The sequence below is a fragment of the Mytilus galloprovincialis genome, chromosome 1 (assembly GCF_965363235.1).
Source record: "Mytilus galloprovincialis chromosome 1, xbMytGall1.hap1.1, whole genome shotgun sequence".
Lineage (NCBI taxonomy): Eukaryota > Metazoa > Mollusca > Bivalvia > Mytilida > Mytilidae > Mytilus > Mytilus galloprovincialis.
This window is the reverse complement of record NC_134838.1, coordinates 129499848-129516049: the sequence shown is the minus strand read 5'-3', so window position 1 is coordinate 129516049 and position 16202 is coordinate 129499848. Positions and strand designations below refer to the sequence as shown.

The 16202-nt window shown below is 33.8% G+C and overlaps 1 protein-coding gene across 1 annotated transcript; it reads left to right on the top strand.

Moving 5' to 3' along the window:
* Positions 1-3544: 3544 nt before the first annotated feature.
* Positions 3545-12970, top strand: LOC143066950 (neural cell adhesion molecule 1-like). Its single transcript, XM_076239859.1, has 5 exons — positions 3545-3841; positions 7347-7628; positions 11222-11524; positions 12581-12876; positions 12929-12970. Exons 1-5 carry the CDS (start codon positions 3640-3642, stop codon positions 12968-12970), a joined length of 1125 nt encoding a protein of 374 aa, XP_076095974.1. The 5' UTR covers positions 3545-3639.
* Positions 12971-16202: the final 3232 nt, after the last annotated feature.

Genomic DNA, 16202 nt, shown 5'->3' with positions numbered 1-16202 from the left:
TATAGTATATAGAAACAAAGGCAACCACTGCATTACAGTCTCATGACATGAGACAGACACAAATAGAATGTGGCGGGTTTTCACTTTTTAAAGGCGCGCCAACCCTCCCCTTACCTGGGACAGTGTGTATCAGTGCAACAAGCTATATGTAAAATCAAGCGTTATCTTAATTTTTATAAACCGTCTCACAAGACATATTTTAAAATGTCGTCTACACATTTCACTCATTGACACAGATCTGTTCATAAAAGGTTCTGCTCAAAGCAAACGCGTTCTTTTGAGCACACCGATTTTCCTTTACAGTACAGACAAGGAAGTCCGAAGACACTTGTCCCTCAAAAAATACTGGCTAAAACCATCCATATCAATCCATCCAATATTTAACGGAAGTCTAATAGGATATCTTATATTTTAGTAGATGGTTTAGAAAGTTGTGTGGGTGTGTTGGAAACAAAATACTTCCTCTTTTATCTATCCAATCACGTTATAATAAACATTTGTTTTTGATATGTTTAATTTAATATAGACTTGGACCAGAATTCCATCATAGAAAATATTGTTGTTGAATTTGAGTGCACAGCTAAATCTAAGCTAGTTGGCGTATGTCGATTGATGCAGTGCGTGTAATGTGATTTTATCCATAATTGAAAAAAATATGTGCTATCTTGAAATACTAACTCGAAATAGCAAATGTTAATGTAAAATGAAACCTTTTACGTATTCCTTACAGCCAACCCAAATCCGCCATCGTTGACTGGACCTTCAATTGTTATAATTGGCACTACCTACTACTGGACATGTATCAGCACAGGAGGGATCCCATCACCATCAATGACCATGTGGATTGGTGATAGTCAGTTCAATTATAATATCTCTTCAATCAATACAGATATCACATCACAACTACAGACGTCAGATGAAACGTATACTGTTAATTTTACACTGACGTGGGCTCCAAGTATCATTCACAATGGTCAGACACTTGATTGTCATGTTCAACATCCAGAGACAAGTGGTAATAGCCGCCAAACCGACAGTCTTCTGTTAACAGTTAATGGTATGCTTATCTATATTCAAACACATACGATACAGTCACAAGGGAGATAATCATTTTAATAATGTAAGCATTATGTATCGCGACGACAAATAATGACATATTAATAAAAAAATGCATTTTAACTACCGATTTAAATTAGAAGCTTGCAAACTAGTACAATAACCCCTCTTTTAAAAACGGAATTTGATTTTTCCAATAGTGTGCAATAAACGGCTTTTAGTGCAGGTTTTTGTTCGACTGAATTATATAAAGGAAAAAGAGATTTCAAAATGTATGATTGACAATACAAACACTAATCATCACATTTCAATGACGGGGATGTAAGCAACTTTTTATGCACGGTGATAATTGTCCGAATGTTTTGTTTTATTTCCGGACTCTTTGTCAGTGAATACAAGAGAGACTTTCTGATTTTTTTTTAATCAATATAGAAATTGAATTTTTTTTCATAAAGTATTTCCTTACAGAAATCATTGTTCCACACATATGTACACTCGCTACATTCTGTTGATATGTTTTTTCCATTCTACAAGGTCTTGTTTTCTTACTTTAAATTACATCTTTACACTAATTCATTGGACATTTATTGTGCATTGATTGATAAAATAGTCTTAAATACATGATGCTCTAATTGGTTGTAATTGGTTATGAAATAATGTTCAACTACACGTACCCTCACACCTAAACTTTGTGTCTTTTGTGTTTTCATCGTTGTTCTTTTTTTTTGGGGGGGGGGTTGTTGATCTGTTGAACGTAGCCCTTTTGAAATGAGTCATGTAGTGTGAACGTATTTTGTAATGGTACACGACTGTTCCTAATTAGAAATCAAAATTGTTTAAACACAACAATTTCTGTATGTGCCTGTCACAAGTCAAAATTTTAAAATTTATTAATTGTTGTTTGTTGCTATAAATGATATATATTTGTTGTTTATGTATTGTACAGTCCCTTAGTTTTCTGTTTTGAATTTTCCTCCAATTATCATATCGGAACCTGTTCTGGCTTATGTGCATTATTGGTTTTGTTCATTGCTGAATGCCCTATTATCAGTAATATTTTTTTGACTTCTACTTCGTTTGGTTGCTTGTGTAGAGTTGTGTTATTGCATATTATCTTCTTCCTTTTTTATTATACGAGAAGAATATATTTATAAGAAAGAGAGGCGAAAGTTATATCAAAACTCATCCTTATGAATATGAAATACCATTAGACATTTATTTCTTCAAGCAGACATCACCAAAGTAATGTTGATATAACAGAAATAATGTCATCATACAGTTAATGCTACTAAACAGACACTATGTAAATAACTTTACAGATATTGTCCTGTATCAAGTCAGGAATATGGCGGTTGTTGTAACACAACTCCGTTCTTTTGTATGATCGTGTTTGCTTTTGTTGTAGTTAAGTGTGTCTATTGAACCATATTTTTTTCTTTTATAGTGGATGTGTTTCCCTTTATATGTTCCTCCCTTCTTTCATTTTTTTATCTATTTTTTTTTTTGTTTTTTTTTTTGGCTTAATCGATTATGACTATATAATGAACAGCGGTATACTACTGTTGCATTTAATTATTGACAACTTGCTGTAGTAACTTTTATAAATTGTCAGAACATAAGGAATTATCTCAGTTCTGTATTGCTCTGATTTCTTGTAATGATTTGGTTTCACCTACCCTTTTTCGCTTGTGGGTTTATCAGCTCTACAACGTTTATATTTTGTTTAGATTTTAAATAGTTCTGCGTTGAGTACAAGATACATTGGAATGTATACATGATTATACAGAAAACATGTATATTAATCTATTTCACGAGATATGTACCACGGCTTAAGATAATTAAAAATATATGTCATTCGACTTTTATGAACAAACTATCGTGATTTCATATCTGAATACGATTAAAAGAGGGGCAAAAGATACCAGATAGACATTTAAACTCACAAATCTAACATAGAATGACAACGATTAAACGATTGTACACGAAACTACAACATAGAATAACAAAACACAAGCAACACATTCACCAACAAAAACTAGGGGCATATAGTACAAGTATCCAAGCATATAAAAAAAAACTCCTTACGTAATTTTTTTTGGGGAGATGGGCAACGGATTATGCATGTTGTTATTAAAATAGCGTTTTATTTCTCGATTTTGTAACTTTTCAGTCTGTCTTATTATAACAAAGGTGTGTTGGTTAATATTTCTTATATTAAACGTGGTTTATAGATTCAATAGTCGATTGTTGGTTTTTTTTTATATAAACTCGGATAAAAATCCCGTCAGACATTATGCTTGTGTTGAAATCATAATAAACTGTTCTACTTTTATAATTAGATATTGATTATGACTCAAATCAATTAAATCAAAATTTCTTATCGAATTTCATTGCAAAGCTGAACAGTTAGTTATTTCAAGATATGTTATATATAAAAATTGCAAATGCCAATGCAATGGTGCTTTTTACTTTTATCTTACAGCTGAACCGAATCACCCTACGTTGACTGGATCTCAAATTCTAATATTTGGTACTACCTACCACTGGACATGTATAAGTACGGGAGGGATCCCATCACCCATAATGACCATTTGGGTTGGTGATAGTCAAATAAATACTGGAATCACACAATCATCAATAAAGCAGTTAGATGGAACTTATACTGTTACCGCTACATTGTCATTGGCACCAAGTATCATAGACAATGGTCAGACACTGTTGTGTCATGTTCAACATCCAGCGACACGTGTTAATAAGACAGTCAGTCTTCAGTTAACAGTTAATGGTATGTTTATATAAATTATAATCACATACACATGCTAAAGTGTATCTACACAACTTAATTTTCGAATTTCAGAAATTTGGACATTCAATAGTGTTCTTGGCTTCACAACATTCTACATAATATATATACTCCTATATCATAATACATTAATTAGATACAATGCGATTATAACATAATAACTGTAGCATATAGCAAGAAATTAAGAAAGACAATTAAGAATGTAACTGGTTTATTGTTAAATTATTTGAATATATAGCATATAATTTGGTTTATAATTGTTTCGACAGCTGCATTTTATTGCTCGTTTGAGAAGTTCTTCTCTTAATGATCCATAACGACTTTCGGGTGATTGTTTTTGTTTCTGTGTCTCGTCGAGAATTTTATAGCTTAGCAGTCAGATAGCGGTCAGACCATAGGCGTTAAAATAATCATTATTGAAATTATTTTGATAGATAACGCTGTCTTCTTCTTTTGATCAGTTTCGTTAGCAGTTCTTGTCTTACCAAAAATAATATTCTGGAATTAATACAACACTTTTAATATATATGCAAAGTTTAGTTTTTAACTTTTGAATGTTTTTTACGGATTACTTAACATTATGGCTTCTCGGAGAAAAAGGAAATCTACAAGTCGGTTTTCTCCGGATTCAATTGAAATCAGCAGACAAGAAAGTGACTGTTCGTCTTGGACAGTTAAGAAGTTCAAGGAAGAACTGACAAATATTGGAATAAACATTACTTCAAAATTAAGTAAAACAGTGTTACAACAAATTTATTTTGATAATCTCAAATCAGTTTCCGAACCTGAACAATTGTCAAATGAAGACCAGGAAGTCTCGCCAACTTTACCTAATGTGACCAGTAATTCGTCTAATGAGCTTCCACTTTTGATCGGAAATTTAACCGAAGTTGTTATAGGATTAAGGGATTCAATGAATTCTAACACCAATAGGAATAATTCTAATACTTCTTTATCAGCGGATTTTTCCGGGAATATACAAGATACAAGACGAAATAGATTTCAACAAGTACACACAGCAGATGAGCATGTGTTTTCTTTATACAAATGGTACGGTGTTTCTCCTAGTGAAAGCGATTGCGGGATAAATCCCACCCTTAACACATCTACAGCTACTATTAACGGAGTGCCGTCATCATCTGTTCCTTTTTTGGATATAATTTCACCAGCGCTTAAAAAGCAAATTATTGAAGGTAGGGACGTTAATTTAGCCGGATTACTTATGAAAGATTACGAATCCGTTCAGGCAGCTAGTACTTTACTTACTAGCAGTGGTCTTGAAATTAATTTGCCAGGAAAAAAGGATATCCGGCTACATAGAACGCTCACTATTAAAGAGTTCGTTTGCGCTTTTGGCAAATATAAACGCGTCATGTGTAGGGTTTTTCCTCAACGCAATGAAGAATTAGATTGTTACTTAGCTAACATTTTACAAATTGAATCTAGCTACGGTGAAAAATTTTACGAATATCATAAGCTTTTCGCTGCCAAAGCTGCAACTGCACTTCGCGATTTCAAAGTTAAATTTGACTGGGGAGTTAAAGACAATGACATTCTTACGCTTTTAGCACCTCATGCAAGGCCAGAAGTTTGTAGACTTTGTTACGCTATTGATCACGGAACAAATTTTTGCCCTCTTTCTTCTCAATCAGTAGAACGTAGTACTTATCCGAGGAATAGACCATCTTCCGATCGCGTCGATAGGAGGGGCAGAACACGAGTTTTGCACGATGGGAAAGAGGTCTGCAATAACTATAACACGGCAAGGGGGTGTGCCAGACCGGGTTGTTCTTTGACTCATATTTGCAGTTCTTGTTTCGCTTTTCATTCCGCCTTTAACTGCAACAAAGATACTCAAAGGAACAAATCTTCTAGAGGGTCGACTACAATCAACGAAAATACAAAATGACTAGTAACAATTCCTGTTATCGAAAATTCACCTATCAATGTTAACTTGTTACGTGATTTATTGCAAACGCATCCAGATATAAATTTTGTTAATTATCTTTGTAGTGGTATTAACGAGGGTTTTGACACTATGATTAAATGTACTGATTTACCGACACTTGAATGTAAGAATAACTTTTCTGCTCGCTCTCAACCTTTATCTTTGCGGGAACTTATTAACAAAGAATGTGAAAAAGGTTTCTTGTCAGGTCCGTATAAAATTCCACCGTTTAACTATTATCGAGTCAGCCCTTTGGGACTTGCTGTCGGAAAGTACTCCGGGAAAAAGCGTCTTATATTGGATTTATCAGCCCCACATGACGATGATGATAATTGTAGTATTAACGACTTGATCAGTAAGGAAGATTGTTCAATGACGTATGTCAGAATAGATGATGCAATCAAAGTTATACGAAAATTAGGTCGTTTTTCATTGTGTTCAAAGTTCGATATAGAGGCCGCTTTCAAACAATTAGGTATAAGAAAGGACCAGTGGCATTTATTTTGCATTAAATGGTGTAAAGAATACTTTTTCTTTAATAGACTAGCGTTTGGTTGTAGAAGCTCGCCAATTATTTTCGATAACTTATCCAGAGCGGTTTGTTGGATTGCTACTAATATCTACAAAATTGAATATATATTTCATCTTTTAGACGATTTCTTGACTATAGATAAACCTGATTCTTGCGCAGAGAGAACTATGGCATTAATGACTACTCTTTTTAAAAGACTTAATATTCCACTGGCTAAACACAAGGTTGTAGGCCCTTGTACAGTTATCGAATATTTGGGTATTATACTTGATACGGAAAAGATGGAGACCCGCTTGCCTTTAGATAAAACAAGTCGCATAAGTGAATTTATCAAGAAGTTTTTAAACAGACAATCTTGTTCTAAACGTGAACTTCTACAATTGTTAGGGCATTTAAATTTTGCTATGCGGGTTATAATTCCGGGTCGTTCTTTTGTCTCATACCTAATATCTTTATCAACAACTGTCAAGGATCTCAAAGACAAAATATATTTGACCGATGAATGTCGTACCGATTTGCGTTTTTGGTACTCGTTTTTGGTAAACTGGAATGGCATTAATATGTTTTATGATTCTGACTATACTAGTGTTAGGGATATCGAACTATATACAGATGCGGCTTCTACCATTGGTTATGGTGGCTATTTCAAGGGAAAATGGTTTTGTTAGGTAAATGAAATAAAAACTTGATAAAAGGCGTGTTATCATGATCCTATAGGTAAAAATGTAATTATAAGTATTGAATGCTTTTTTTTGTAACTTTATAGGGTTGTAAAAGCGTTGACCGTGTGCACTTTTTTAGTATGAAGCGCTTCCGCGCTTCATACAAAATGTACTTCGGTCAACGCTTTTACACCCCAATAAATTTACAAAAAAGAGCATTCAATTCTTAAATAAAAATTCATCACAACAAAAACAAATTTTGAAGAATGTTTGTCTTTCTATTCAGTTCATGGTTAATAGCACAGTTGTAATTGACATCGGCTTTATTTTTTATTTTATTTGCAGAGCCTTTATCCGTGAATGCCACACCGACACAGTATCAACAGAATATTGGTATAACTATTAATTTGAACTGTGTTGTAACTGGAACAGCGACATCTATCACGTGGTACTTGAACAACCAAGTGATTAACATTGCTTCTTCTTCGAAATATTCCAACGGCAATGTCATCAATCCATCATTGACCGTATCAAATATTGCGTTGTCTGATGCAGGATTGTATATCTGTCAGGCAACCAATGGAGTAGAAACAGTCAACTCTAATGCAATCACATTAACAGTTCTAGGTAATTATTATTATTTTTAAATTAACATAGTATATGTAAGGCATAAATTTGTTGTAGAGTTGTCACTGGTTCAGACGCATCTATAAATATGATTACTTTTGTGACTGTACCTTGCATTAATTTGTAGGATTCTTTATAATAGATAATTTAGCTGATCTGTAACAATAACATCTTAAAGCCTCATATATCATATACGGTATTACGACGCTAGATTAAAACTGACGAGAAAAGATAACACCCGGTCACCGAAAGCTTTATTTTAGTGAAACTCAGGTAGTCGAGTGGTCTAGCGCGACGGATACAGTGCAAGCGATTATGTGTCACGATAACTCAGAAGCATGAGTTTGAACCCCGGCGAGGGAAGAACAAACATTTGCGCAAGCAAATTTAAAGATCTAACATTGTTAGGTTGATTTGTAGACGAGTTGTATATACAAATTGTACACAGCAATATATCACCATCACTGTTGACTTGGACTTCTCTTTAACTGAGTTTTACTGTGCATATTGCTGTGTGTTTGTTTTAACTACATTAAATAGATGTATAGTGGAGGGTTGAGATCTCAAAAGTCAGGAGCCTCTGGCCTTTGATAGTCTTGACTGATTGTAATTTTAGTTTCTTGTATATAATTCGGAGTTTAGTATATTTAGTATTTTGTATAGTTTCATCCATTGATAAAAGTCCGCGTCGGTTGCGTATTTGATTCCAAAATATACCTCAGAGGTATTTGTATCGTTCGGCTGCTGTCCTATTGACGTATGTGCAATATTGCAAATTATCTAAACCCAGTGGATCATATTGGATGCTATATCACCTTTTAATTTTTCTGAAAACGTGCTTTGTATATAGAAAGAAGAAGATAAGGTACGAGTGCACAATGAGATCTCTTTCCATCCAAGACGCAATCTACTAAACGAAGTTTGACTTGTGGGTAATTGTGTTTATCACTGTTGTCTTGTTGTATTGCTGTCTGCTGGACGAATACATAAAATCTTCGAGTCATCACTAAACATAGTCATGGCTATATATCGGGTAATTCAAACACTTGTTTCTTCGCATAGCAACAACTCTTCGTTAATCTGAGTATGAACTATAAATGTGGACACAAAAAATGAAAAACTAAGCAAATTTGTTAATCCCGCATTGCACTTAAAAAAGTGTTATATTTCAGTAAATAACACGTGTTCTTGTTTGATTGTAATCACGTAGTAGTCCATCATGCATTGTTACTCATTTAGTGGATTGGTAAAAAAAAACGGTAAAAATAAATTCCATCACACGTAAATAAACCATTACATGTGCGAGAACATAAATATGCTAATCTATGCATTGCCATATAAGGTAGTGTTCCCGACCTGATCGATGTGTATTCACTTTTGAAAAAAAATGATTTATAGTTTCTAATTGTGACCTGTACTGCTCACTTTTACAAATATTTAGGAAGTTTATTCTAAACCTTTATTTCGTTATGATATTATTTGTTTTTCATTTATATTGTATATGTAATATTTATAAAATGACTTCAGTATTAGTATGTTTAAGACATGTGCAAATAGTAATAGATACCCATGACAGACTGCACACAACATACCATGACCTGTAAAAGCATTTCTGCTAAGATGAGCCGTAAAGCATTACATTTTTAGCTCACCTGACCCGAAGGGCCAAGTGAGCTTTTCCCATCCCTTTGCGTCCGGCGTTAAAGCAAATCTGACAGTAGTAAAATTGTTTATCAGGTCAAGATCTATCTACCCTGAAATTTTCAGATGAATCGGACAACACGTTGTTGTGTTGCTGCCCCTAAATTGGTATTTTTTTAGGAATTTTTTTTTTTTTTTTTGTTGTTTTATGCTATTATCTTGAATATTATTATAGATAGAGATAAACTGTAAATAGTAATAATGTTCAGCAAAAAAAGATTTATAAATAAGTCAACATGACCGAAATGGTCAGTTGACCCCTTTAGGAGTAATTGCCCTTTATAGTCAATGTTTAACCATTTTTCGTAAATCTTAGTAATTTTTTACAAAAATCTTCTCCTCTGAAACTACTGAGCCAAATTGATTCAAACTTGGCCACAATCATATTTGGGGTATGTAGTTTTAAAAATGTGTGGCATGACTCTGCAAACAAACCAAGATGGCCTCCATGGCTAAAAATAGAACACAGGGGTAAAATGTAGATTTTGGCTTATAACTCTGAAACCAAAGCATTTAGAGCTGATCTGACAGTGGATAAATTGTTTATCAGGTCAAGATCTATCCGCCATAAAATTTTCAGACAAAACAGACAATCTGTTGTTGTGTTGCTGCCCCAGAATTAGTAATTTCAAGGAAATTTTGCAGTTTTTGGTTATTATCTTGAATATTATTATAGAGATAAACTGTACCCAGCAATAATGTTCAGCAAAGTAAGATCTACAAATAAATCAACATGACCAAAATAGTTAGTTTACTCCTCAAGGAGTTATTGCCCTTTATAGTCATTTTTAAATAATTTTCATAAATTTTTGCAAATTTTTGTAAATTTTTAGAAAATATATTTTCCACTGTAATTACTGGGCCAAGTTCATTATAGATAGAGATAATTTTAGCAAGAAGAATGTCTAGTAAAGTAAGATCTACAAACACATCATGATTAAACAATTTTGTCATGAATTTATCTGTGTCCATTGTTTAATATGCACATAGACCACGGTGAGCGACACAGGCTCTTGAGAGCCTCTAGTTTCTGAAAAATTTGTGATCACTGTGCTTTAAAGAAAAAAGAAAGTATTCGGAGCGTTTTACTGTTCTTTATAGTTTGATAAATTTCAAATATAGTCTGCTTTATTTCAAATTATTTTCACAAATGTACAATAAAATATTATTGAGGTTAATGCATTGTTTAATAAATTCATTTTCAAATTTTGTACAAGCTAAAACCATTTTTAAGCAATATTTTGTATATGTTATAACATGTATTTTTGTATTATATAAGTAACAACATGTACAAAATCGCAATTTGTATACAACATTGTTTGTTTGCAGAAGATGAGGTAAATATCCAAATCATATGTCAATGACATAATAGCAATGCGATCGCAAAAAAACCACATTGAAACATTGAATAATACACACAAAAATACATCATAGAAAGTCTGGGCAACCAAGACATGCAAGAACCTCCCTTCAATATCAATGGTGATCTCATGTACTCCAGAAGGGTTAGCAGGTCTTGTTACCACCCATCATGATGCTCGTGTAAGTACTAAATCCGTCGGAAGGGGACGATAAATGGTTGACCCGTGTTTAGAGAGAGCCATATCTCTTACACGTTAAAGACACCCTTGTAGATTTCGAAAAAGAGCAGGCTAGTGCCGCTACAAAGCAGCACTCACACCCGCAAAGTTGAAAGGGGTTAATATAAGTTGCAAAACTTGTTTCTTAATCCACTATAAATAAATATGTTTAAACTAACTAAAACAGTGTTCAGTCTTAATCGGTGATTTCACATTCCAAGAAAGGATTTGTTGTCGGTAGTATTTATAGCAAATAGTACTTCACATCATCTTTTGAAATAAATCATATCTATAAAAATGAATATTTTTCAGATTTTCTCACTGTTACCATTCCTCAGTCATCCTACAGTGTTTTGATTGGTCAACAGGTAACCATACCTTGCACTGTTACTGGAACTCCTACTCAGACTAGCGTGTTCTGGAGAAAAGCGGTTAATAGTGTTCAAACTAACGTAGATATAAATGGTAACAGTAGATATACTGGAAGTTCTACCTCAAGTCCATCATTGACAATAATCAACACACAGAGTTCAGATGAAGGAACATACGTGTGCTATGCTACTAATAGCGTTGGTACATCTAACAGTCAAAATACATTCTTAGATGTAACTGGAGGTAAGTAACTAAAGGCAACAGAAGTAGATGTGGTATGAGTGCCAATGAGACAACTATCCATCCAAATAAAATAACAACTTATAAAAGTAAACCATTATAGTTTAAAAAGTATAACGCTGTTTAAAAGTCATTAATCGATAGAGAGAAAAACAAATCCGGGTTACAAACTTAAACCGTGGGAAACATATAGGAGGAAAACACCAGATAACATAAACAATGCAGTGCAACAAAAACATACGCCAATGCAACATACATAGAAACGAACTATTTGATAACAACTGTCATATTCCTGACTTGGTACAAGACATTGTAAGAAAATAGTGTTATGACTATCCAATCATCCCACTTTTATGACAATATAAAAAATATCGTAAATATTACACCATTACGTGACAGGAGTACAGTATAAATAAATACAAGGACACTCAAGACAGAGAAATACATAAATAAATTATCTGATACAAAAAAGAAGATGTGGTATGCTTGTCAATGAGACAACTCTCCACAAGAGACAAAAATGACACAGAAATTAACAATTTTGGGTCACCGTACGGCTTTAAACAATCAGAATTGCCAGCACAATATCATAACTAAATACATGAATTTAAAGTTGAACTAATTCTGACACACGTCTATAAGCAATGCTAAAACACACTCAGCAAACAGTTATACGGGAATAGGCCATGCTCGGTACTTAAAAGAATGTAAACCGCAATGGTATGCGATAAAAATGTCGTTAGTTAGTTAGACATAGAAAAGTTGTATAGGTTAACCAACTCGTAATTGTGTAAATTGTGTAAATTATCCGATGACCGCAGATTTGCTCTATGATTTCCAAACTTATTTTCCTCGATGCGTAAATAATGTTTCATTTTGCTTTATTTTATTTTCAAACGAACAATTAACAAGTAGTATAACTTTACTCTTTTTAATTTATATTAGAATTAAACAACGTCAGATGATTCTGTTTTGAATAGAAAGACGACTAAATTTGAAACATACCTTATTATCCTATTTTAATTTAGTTGTCATGTAGAAAACTTTTTTTTTTGCAAGGCGTCCCCATTGTGACAATTGGAGGATCTAACTTCCAAGTTCAAGTTGGCAATTCCATAACAATAGGGTGTACTGTTACCGCCAACCCTGCTGTTACCAGTGTATACTGGACCCGTGATATGAACGGACAAATCAGTAATATAGGACCCTCATCCAATCCTAGTAAATATGGTGGATCTACTACAGTTACACCATCTTTAACTATATACAATGTTGACTTTAGTGATAGGGGAAACTACCAGTGTTTCGCTACCAATTCGGTTGGAACTGGTTCTAGTCAACAGATATCACTTGATGTACAAGGAGGTAAAGCAATTACTTATACATATTTTCACTTGTTCTTTGCAGGTACTTTTACTTCATGTACTTTCAGTCATTTCTCCTTTTTAACTCAAGTTATTAAAGTTTCCTTTCAGCATGGTTTTACTTTTCATATTTATTGCGGTGATTACATGTGTCATTGTAGAAAAACTTTTTAAGTCGATTACATACATTTATTTTGTAGGTGTCCCAACAGTACAGGTTAGTCTCCCAAGCTACCAAGTTAATTTTGGTAGTTCGATAATGCTTGTATGTTTGGTTGTATCCAATCCTGCTCACTTTCAAGTTTACTGGCGGAAGACTGTAGGGGGTACAACATCCAACATTGACGTCATTAATAGTGGCGGGAAATATTCTGGTTCCACGGTTCCAATACCATCCCTGACTATCAACAATGCTGCATCAAGTGATGAAGCCAGCTACACCTGTTATGCCACAAACAGTGTTGGAACTGGACAGAGTACATCCACATCATTAAATGTTATTGGCAGTAAGTATACCTGATTGCTCTTTTTTAATTAGCCTTCAAATCCCAAAAAATATATGAACGTATTTAACTATTCATTTATTTAGTTTTATAGTCTGGTAAGGTTTTCCTACACAATTTTGTTTAAAACTAGTTATCAAATTCATCCTGCTTTCTGATCCAATGATTTAGAATATTGAAAAGGTTTTTTTTTTTATTGGGAAAGATTTTGGAAACATAAATCTTTTTTATGTTTACAGAAGGAACGTTAACTTAACATATGTCATGATACTTCTGGGGAACGCAAACTATATGGGCTATTTGAATTAACACTACCCATATCAATCAAAATCTAATCCATACCTTAATGGCGATACAAACATACCCCTAACTTCTCCATTAATTGAACAGAAGACTTACAAGAAACTAACGAACAGGACGGAACCACCCGTGGGTGACAAATAGAAATTACATATTTTATAAGCGAAAAAATAAATACATTTATTAGATACTATCAAATTGTTCGTAAACCTAAATCTAAATACAGATAAAGAGATATTCGTAGCTAGATATAATGTTTGGGTAAACCACGCTGTCGTTTCCTTTTCGACCCTGCATACTTTAAACAAAGGAAAGCTGGTATATTTGCCCATACTTTAAATTAAGGAAAGCTGGTACATTTGCGAATTTGACTAGAAATTATCCAAGGAAAAAAATTGAAAACAACACGTTTAATCATTTCTTGCGTCCAAAGCGCTTTTCTGGATTTACCTTCATCAGGAACACTCAAAGCCAAACATTTTAAAATCCGAAGATATATAAGTAACGAAAATCGTTGAAGAGCTATATATAGGTTTTAAAAATACCTAAAATAAATAGCCAAATTAAGGAATTTACTATATGTTGTGGGGAAAAGAAGAACACCGTCACATTCGTTTTTGTTTAAGTTGCATTTATCAAAACGTCTCTAAAACTGCATGTCCTCTGATTTCAAAGCATGCACCATGGTTTACATAGAAGAGACCAGAAAGCCCGATGAAAACCACTAACCTCTGGCTTTTTAAAGACGTGTACGCAGACAAAAACAAATATCTAACTAAATAGACCAGTTCATCAATCATGAAAAAAAATTATGAAATGTACTACACTTTTAAAACAAAGTTATAACTATCTTATGTAAAAGAAAAATTCCTATCACAAACAAGAATTTCCAATAAAACCTTGCTGCACAAGTAGAAAGTATCTCTAAATCCGATTTATGGTAGAATAAAGAGTTTATTGGATTTCAGATATACCAACAGTAACTGTATATCAGACGATATATAATGTCAACTATGGTAATTCTGCTGTTCTGGTATGTTCCGTCACAGCAAATCCGGTTCATACAAGCGTTTATTGGCGAAAGATAAAGAATGGCGTTAGCACAGATATAGCTATAACTAGCAGTAACAGCAAGTACAGTGGTTCCACAATTAGTAACCCGTCTCTACAAATAAATAACGCTGATTTAAACGACGAAGCCAATTATGTTTGCTTTGCTTCCAATATTGTTGGCACGGGACAAAGTTCACAGACTTTCTTAGATGTCATTGGGGGTAAATAGCAAACTCATGGTTAATCAAATATAAAATGTGCTTGTGCCTTAGACCATTGTGTCTTATTTTACAATATTGCAATCAAGTTTGTATTCAAGAGTATCATTATTTTCTCAAAATTGTTAATGGTCGACAATATTCATTCTTCGTATACTTTTTTCCAATTCAGTCGTGTTTATAGAATATTTTGAAAAATTACCACCATTTGGTGTCTGGAACAGTTTTTTATAGCACTTCCTTTTTTTTGGCAGATATCCCTGTGGCTACCATATCTTCCAACATATATTCAGTAGTAATCAGCGCTACTGTAACATTGCAATGTACGGTTACCTCTAACCCAGCTCAAACCTCTGTCGCGTGGCAAAGAATCATTAACGGTGTACTCACTACAGTTACAGTAGATGGATCCAGAATAATTGGTAGCTCTGTCAGTACACCATCTCTCACAATCAGTAATGCTGTATCTGGCGACGAAGGAAACTATATATGTACTGCTACCAATATTGTTGGAACCGGAACCAGTCAACAGACATTCTTAGACGTCACAGGAAGTAAGTTTGTTTGTACAACATATTTTTTGAAATCATGTACTTATTGCATATTTCTCTATATTGGTAAATTTCGTATAGTACTCTTTATAATTTGACTTAATGTACAAAAATGAAAGCTTATGTTATACTTTTGAAGTATTCTCAACGATAGTGTGTTTATTGTCACAAAGGCCTATATCATAACACTAAGGATATGTTGTATGATTTCAAATGAGAAAATTATCCACAACAAATTCATGCGAAGTTGATGTAAGCAATCATTGGCAACCATATAGCCTTCAATAATGTAAAAAATACATGCAGTATGTTAGACTTTACAAGTCCCGAACATAAAAAGCATGACACAATTAAATTGAGAAAATAATATGTAAGACATGAACTAACGACAACCACTGTACCACACCCTCTTGGCTTGGGTTAGGGTTAGGGTTAGGGTTAGGGTTAGGGTTAGGGTTAGGGTTAGGGTTATGGTTAGGGTTAGGTTAGGGTTAGGGTTAGGGTTAGGGTCAGGGTTAGGGGTTAGGGGTTAGGGTTAGGGTTAGGGTTAGGGTTAGGGTTAGGGTTAGGGTTAGGGGTTAGGGGTTAGGGTTAGGGTTAGGGTTAGGGTTAGGGTTAGGGTTAGGGTTAGGAGAAGAGGAAAAGAAGAGGGGCAAAAGATACCTGAAGGACATTCAAACACATAGATAGAA

What these genes read in the sequence shown, in the direction of transcription:
- LOC143066950 (XM_076239859.1), top strand. Translation starts at nt 3,640, where the DNA reads ATGACCATTTGGGTTGGTGATAGTCAAATAAATACTGGAATCACACAA. An exon ending in TCTTCAGTTAACAGTTAATG is followed by an intron (nt 3,842 to 7,346) that starts GTATGTTTATAT and finishes TTTTATTTGCAG; the next exon opens with AGCCTTTATCCGTGAATGCC. An exon ending in AATCACATTAACAGTTCTAG is followed by an intron (nt 7,629 to 11,221) that starts GTAATTATTATT and finishes AATATTTTTCAG; the next exon opens with ATTTTCTCACTGTTACCATT.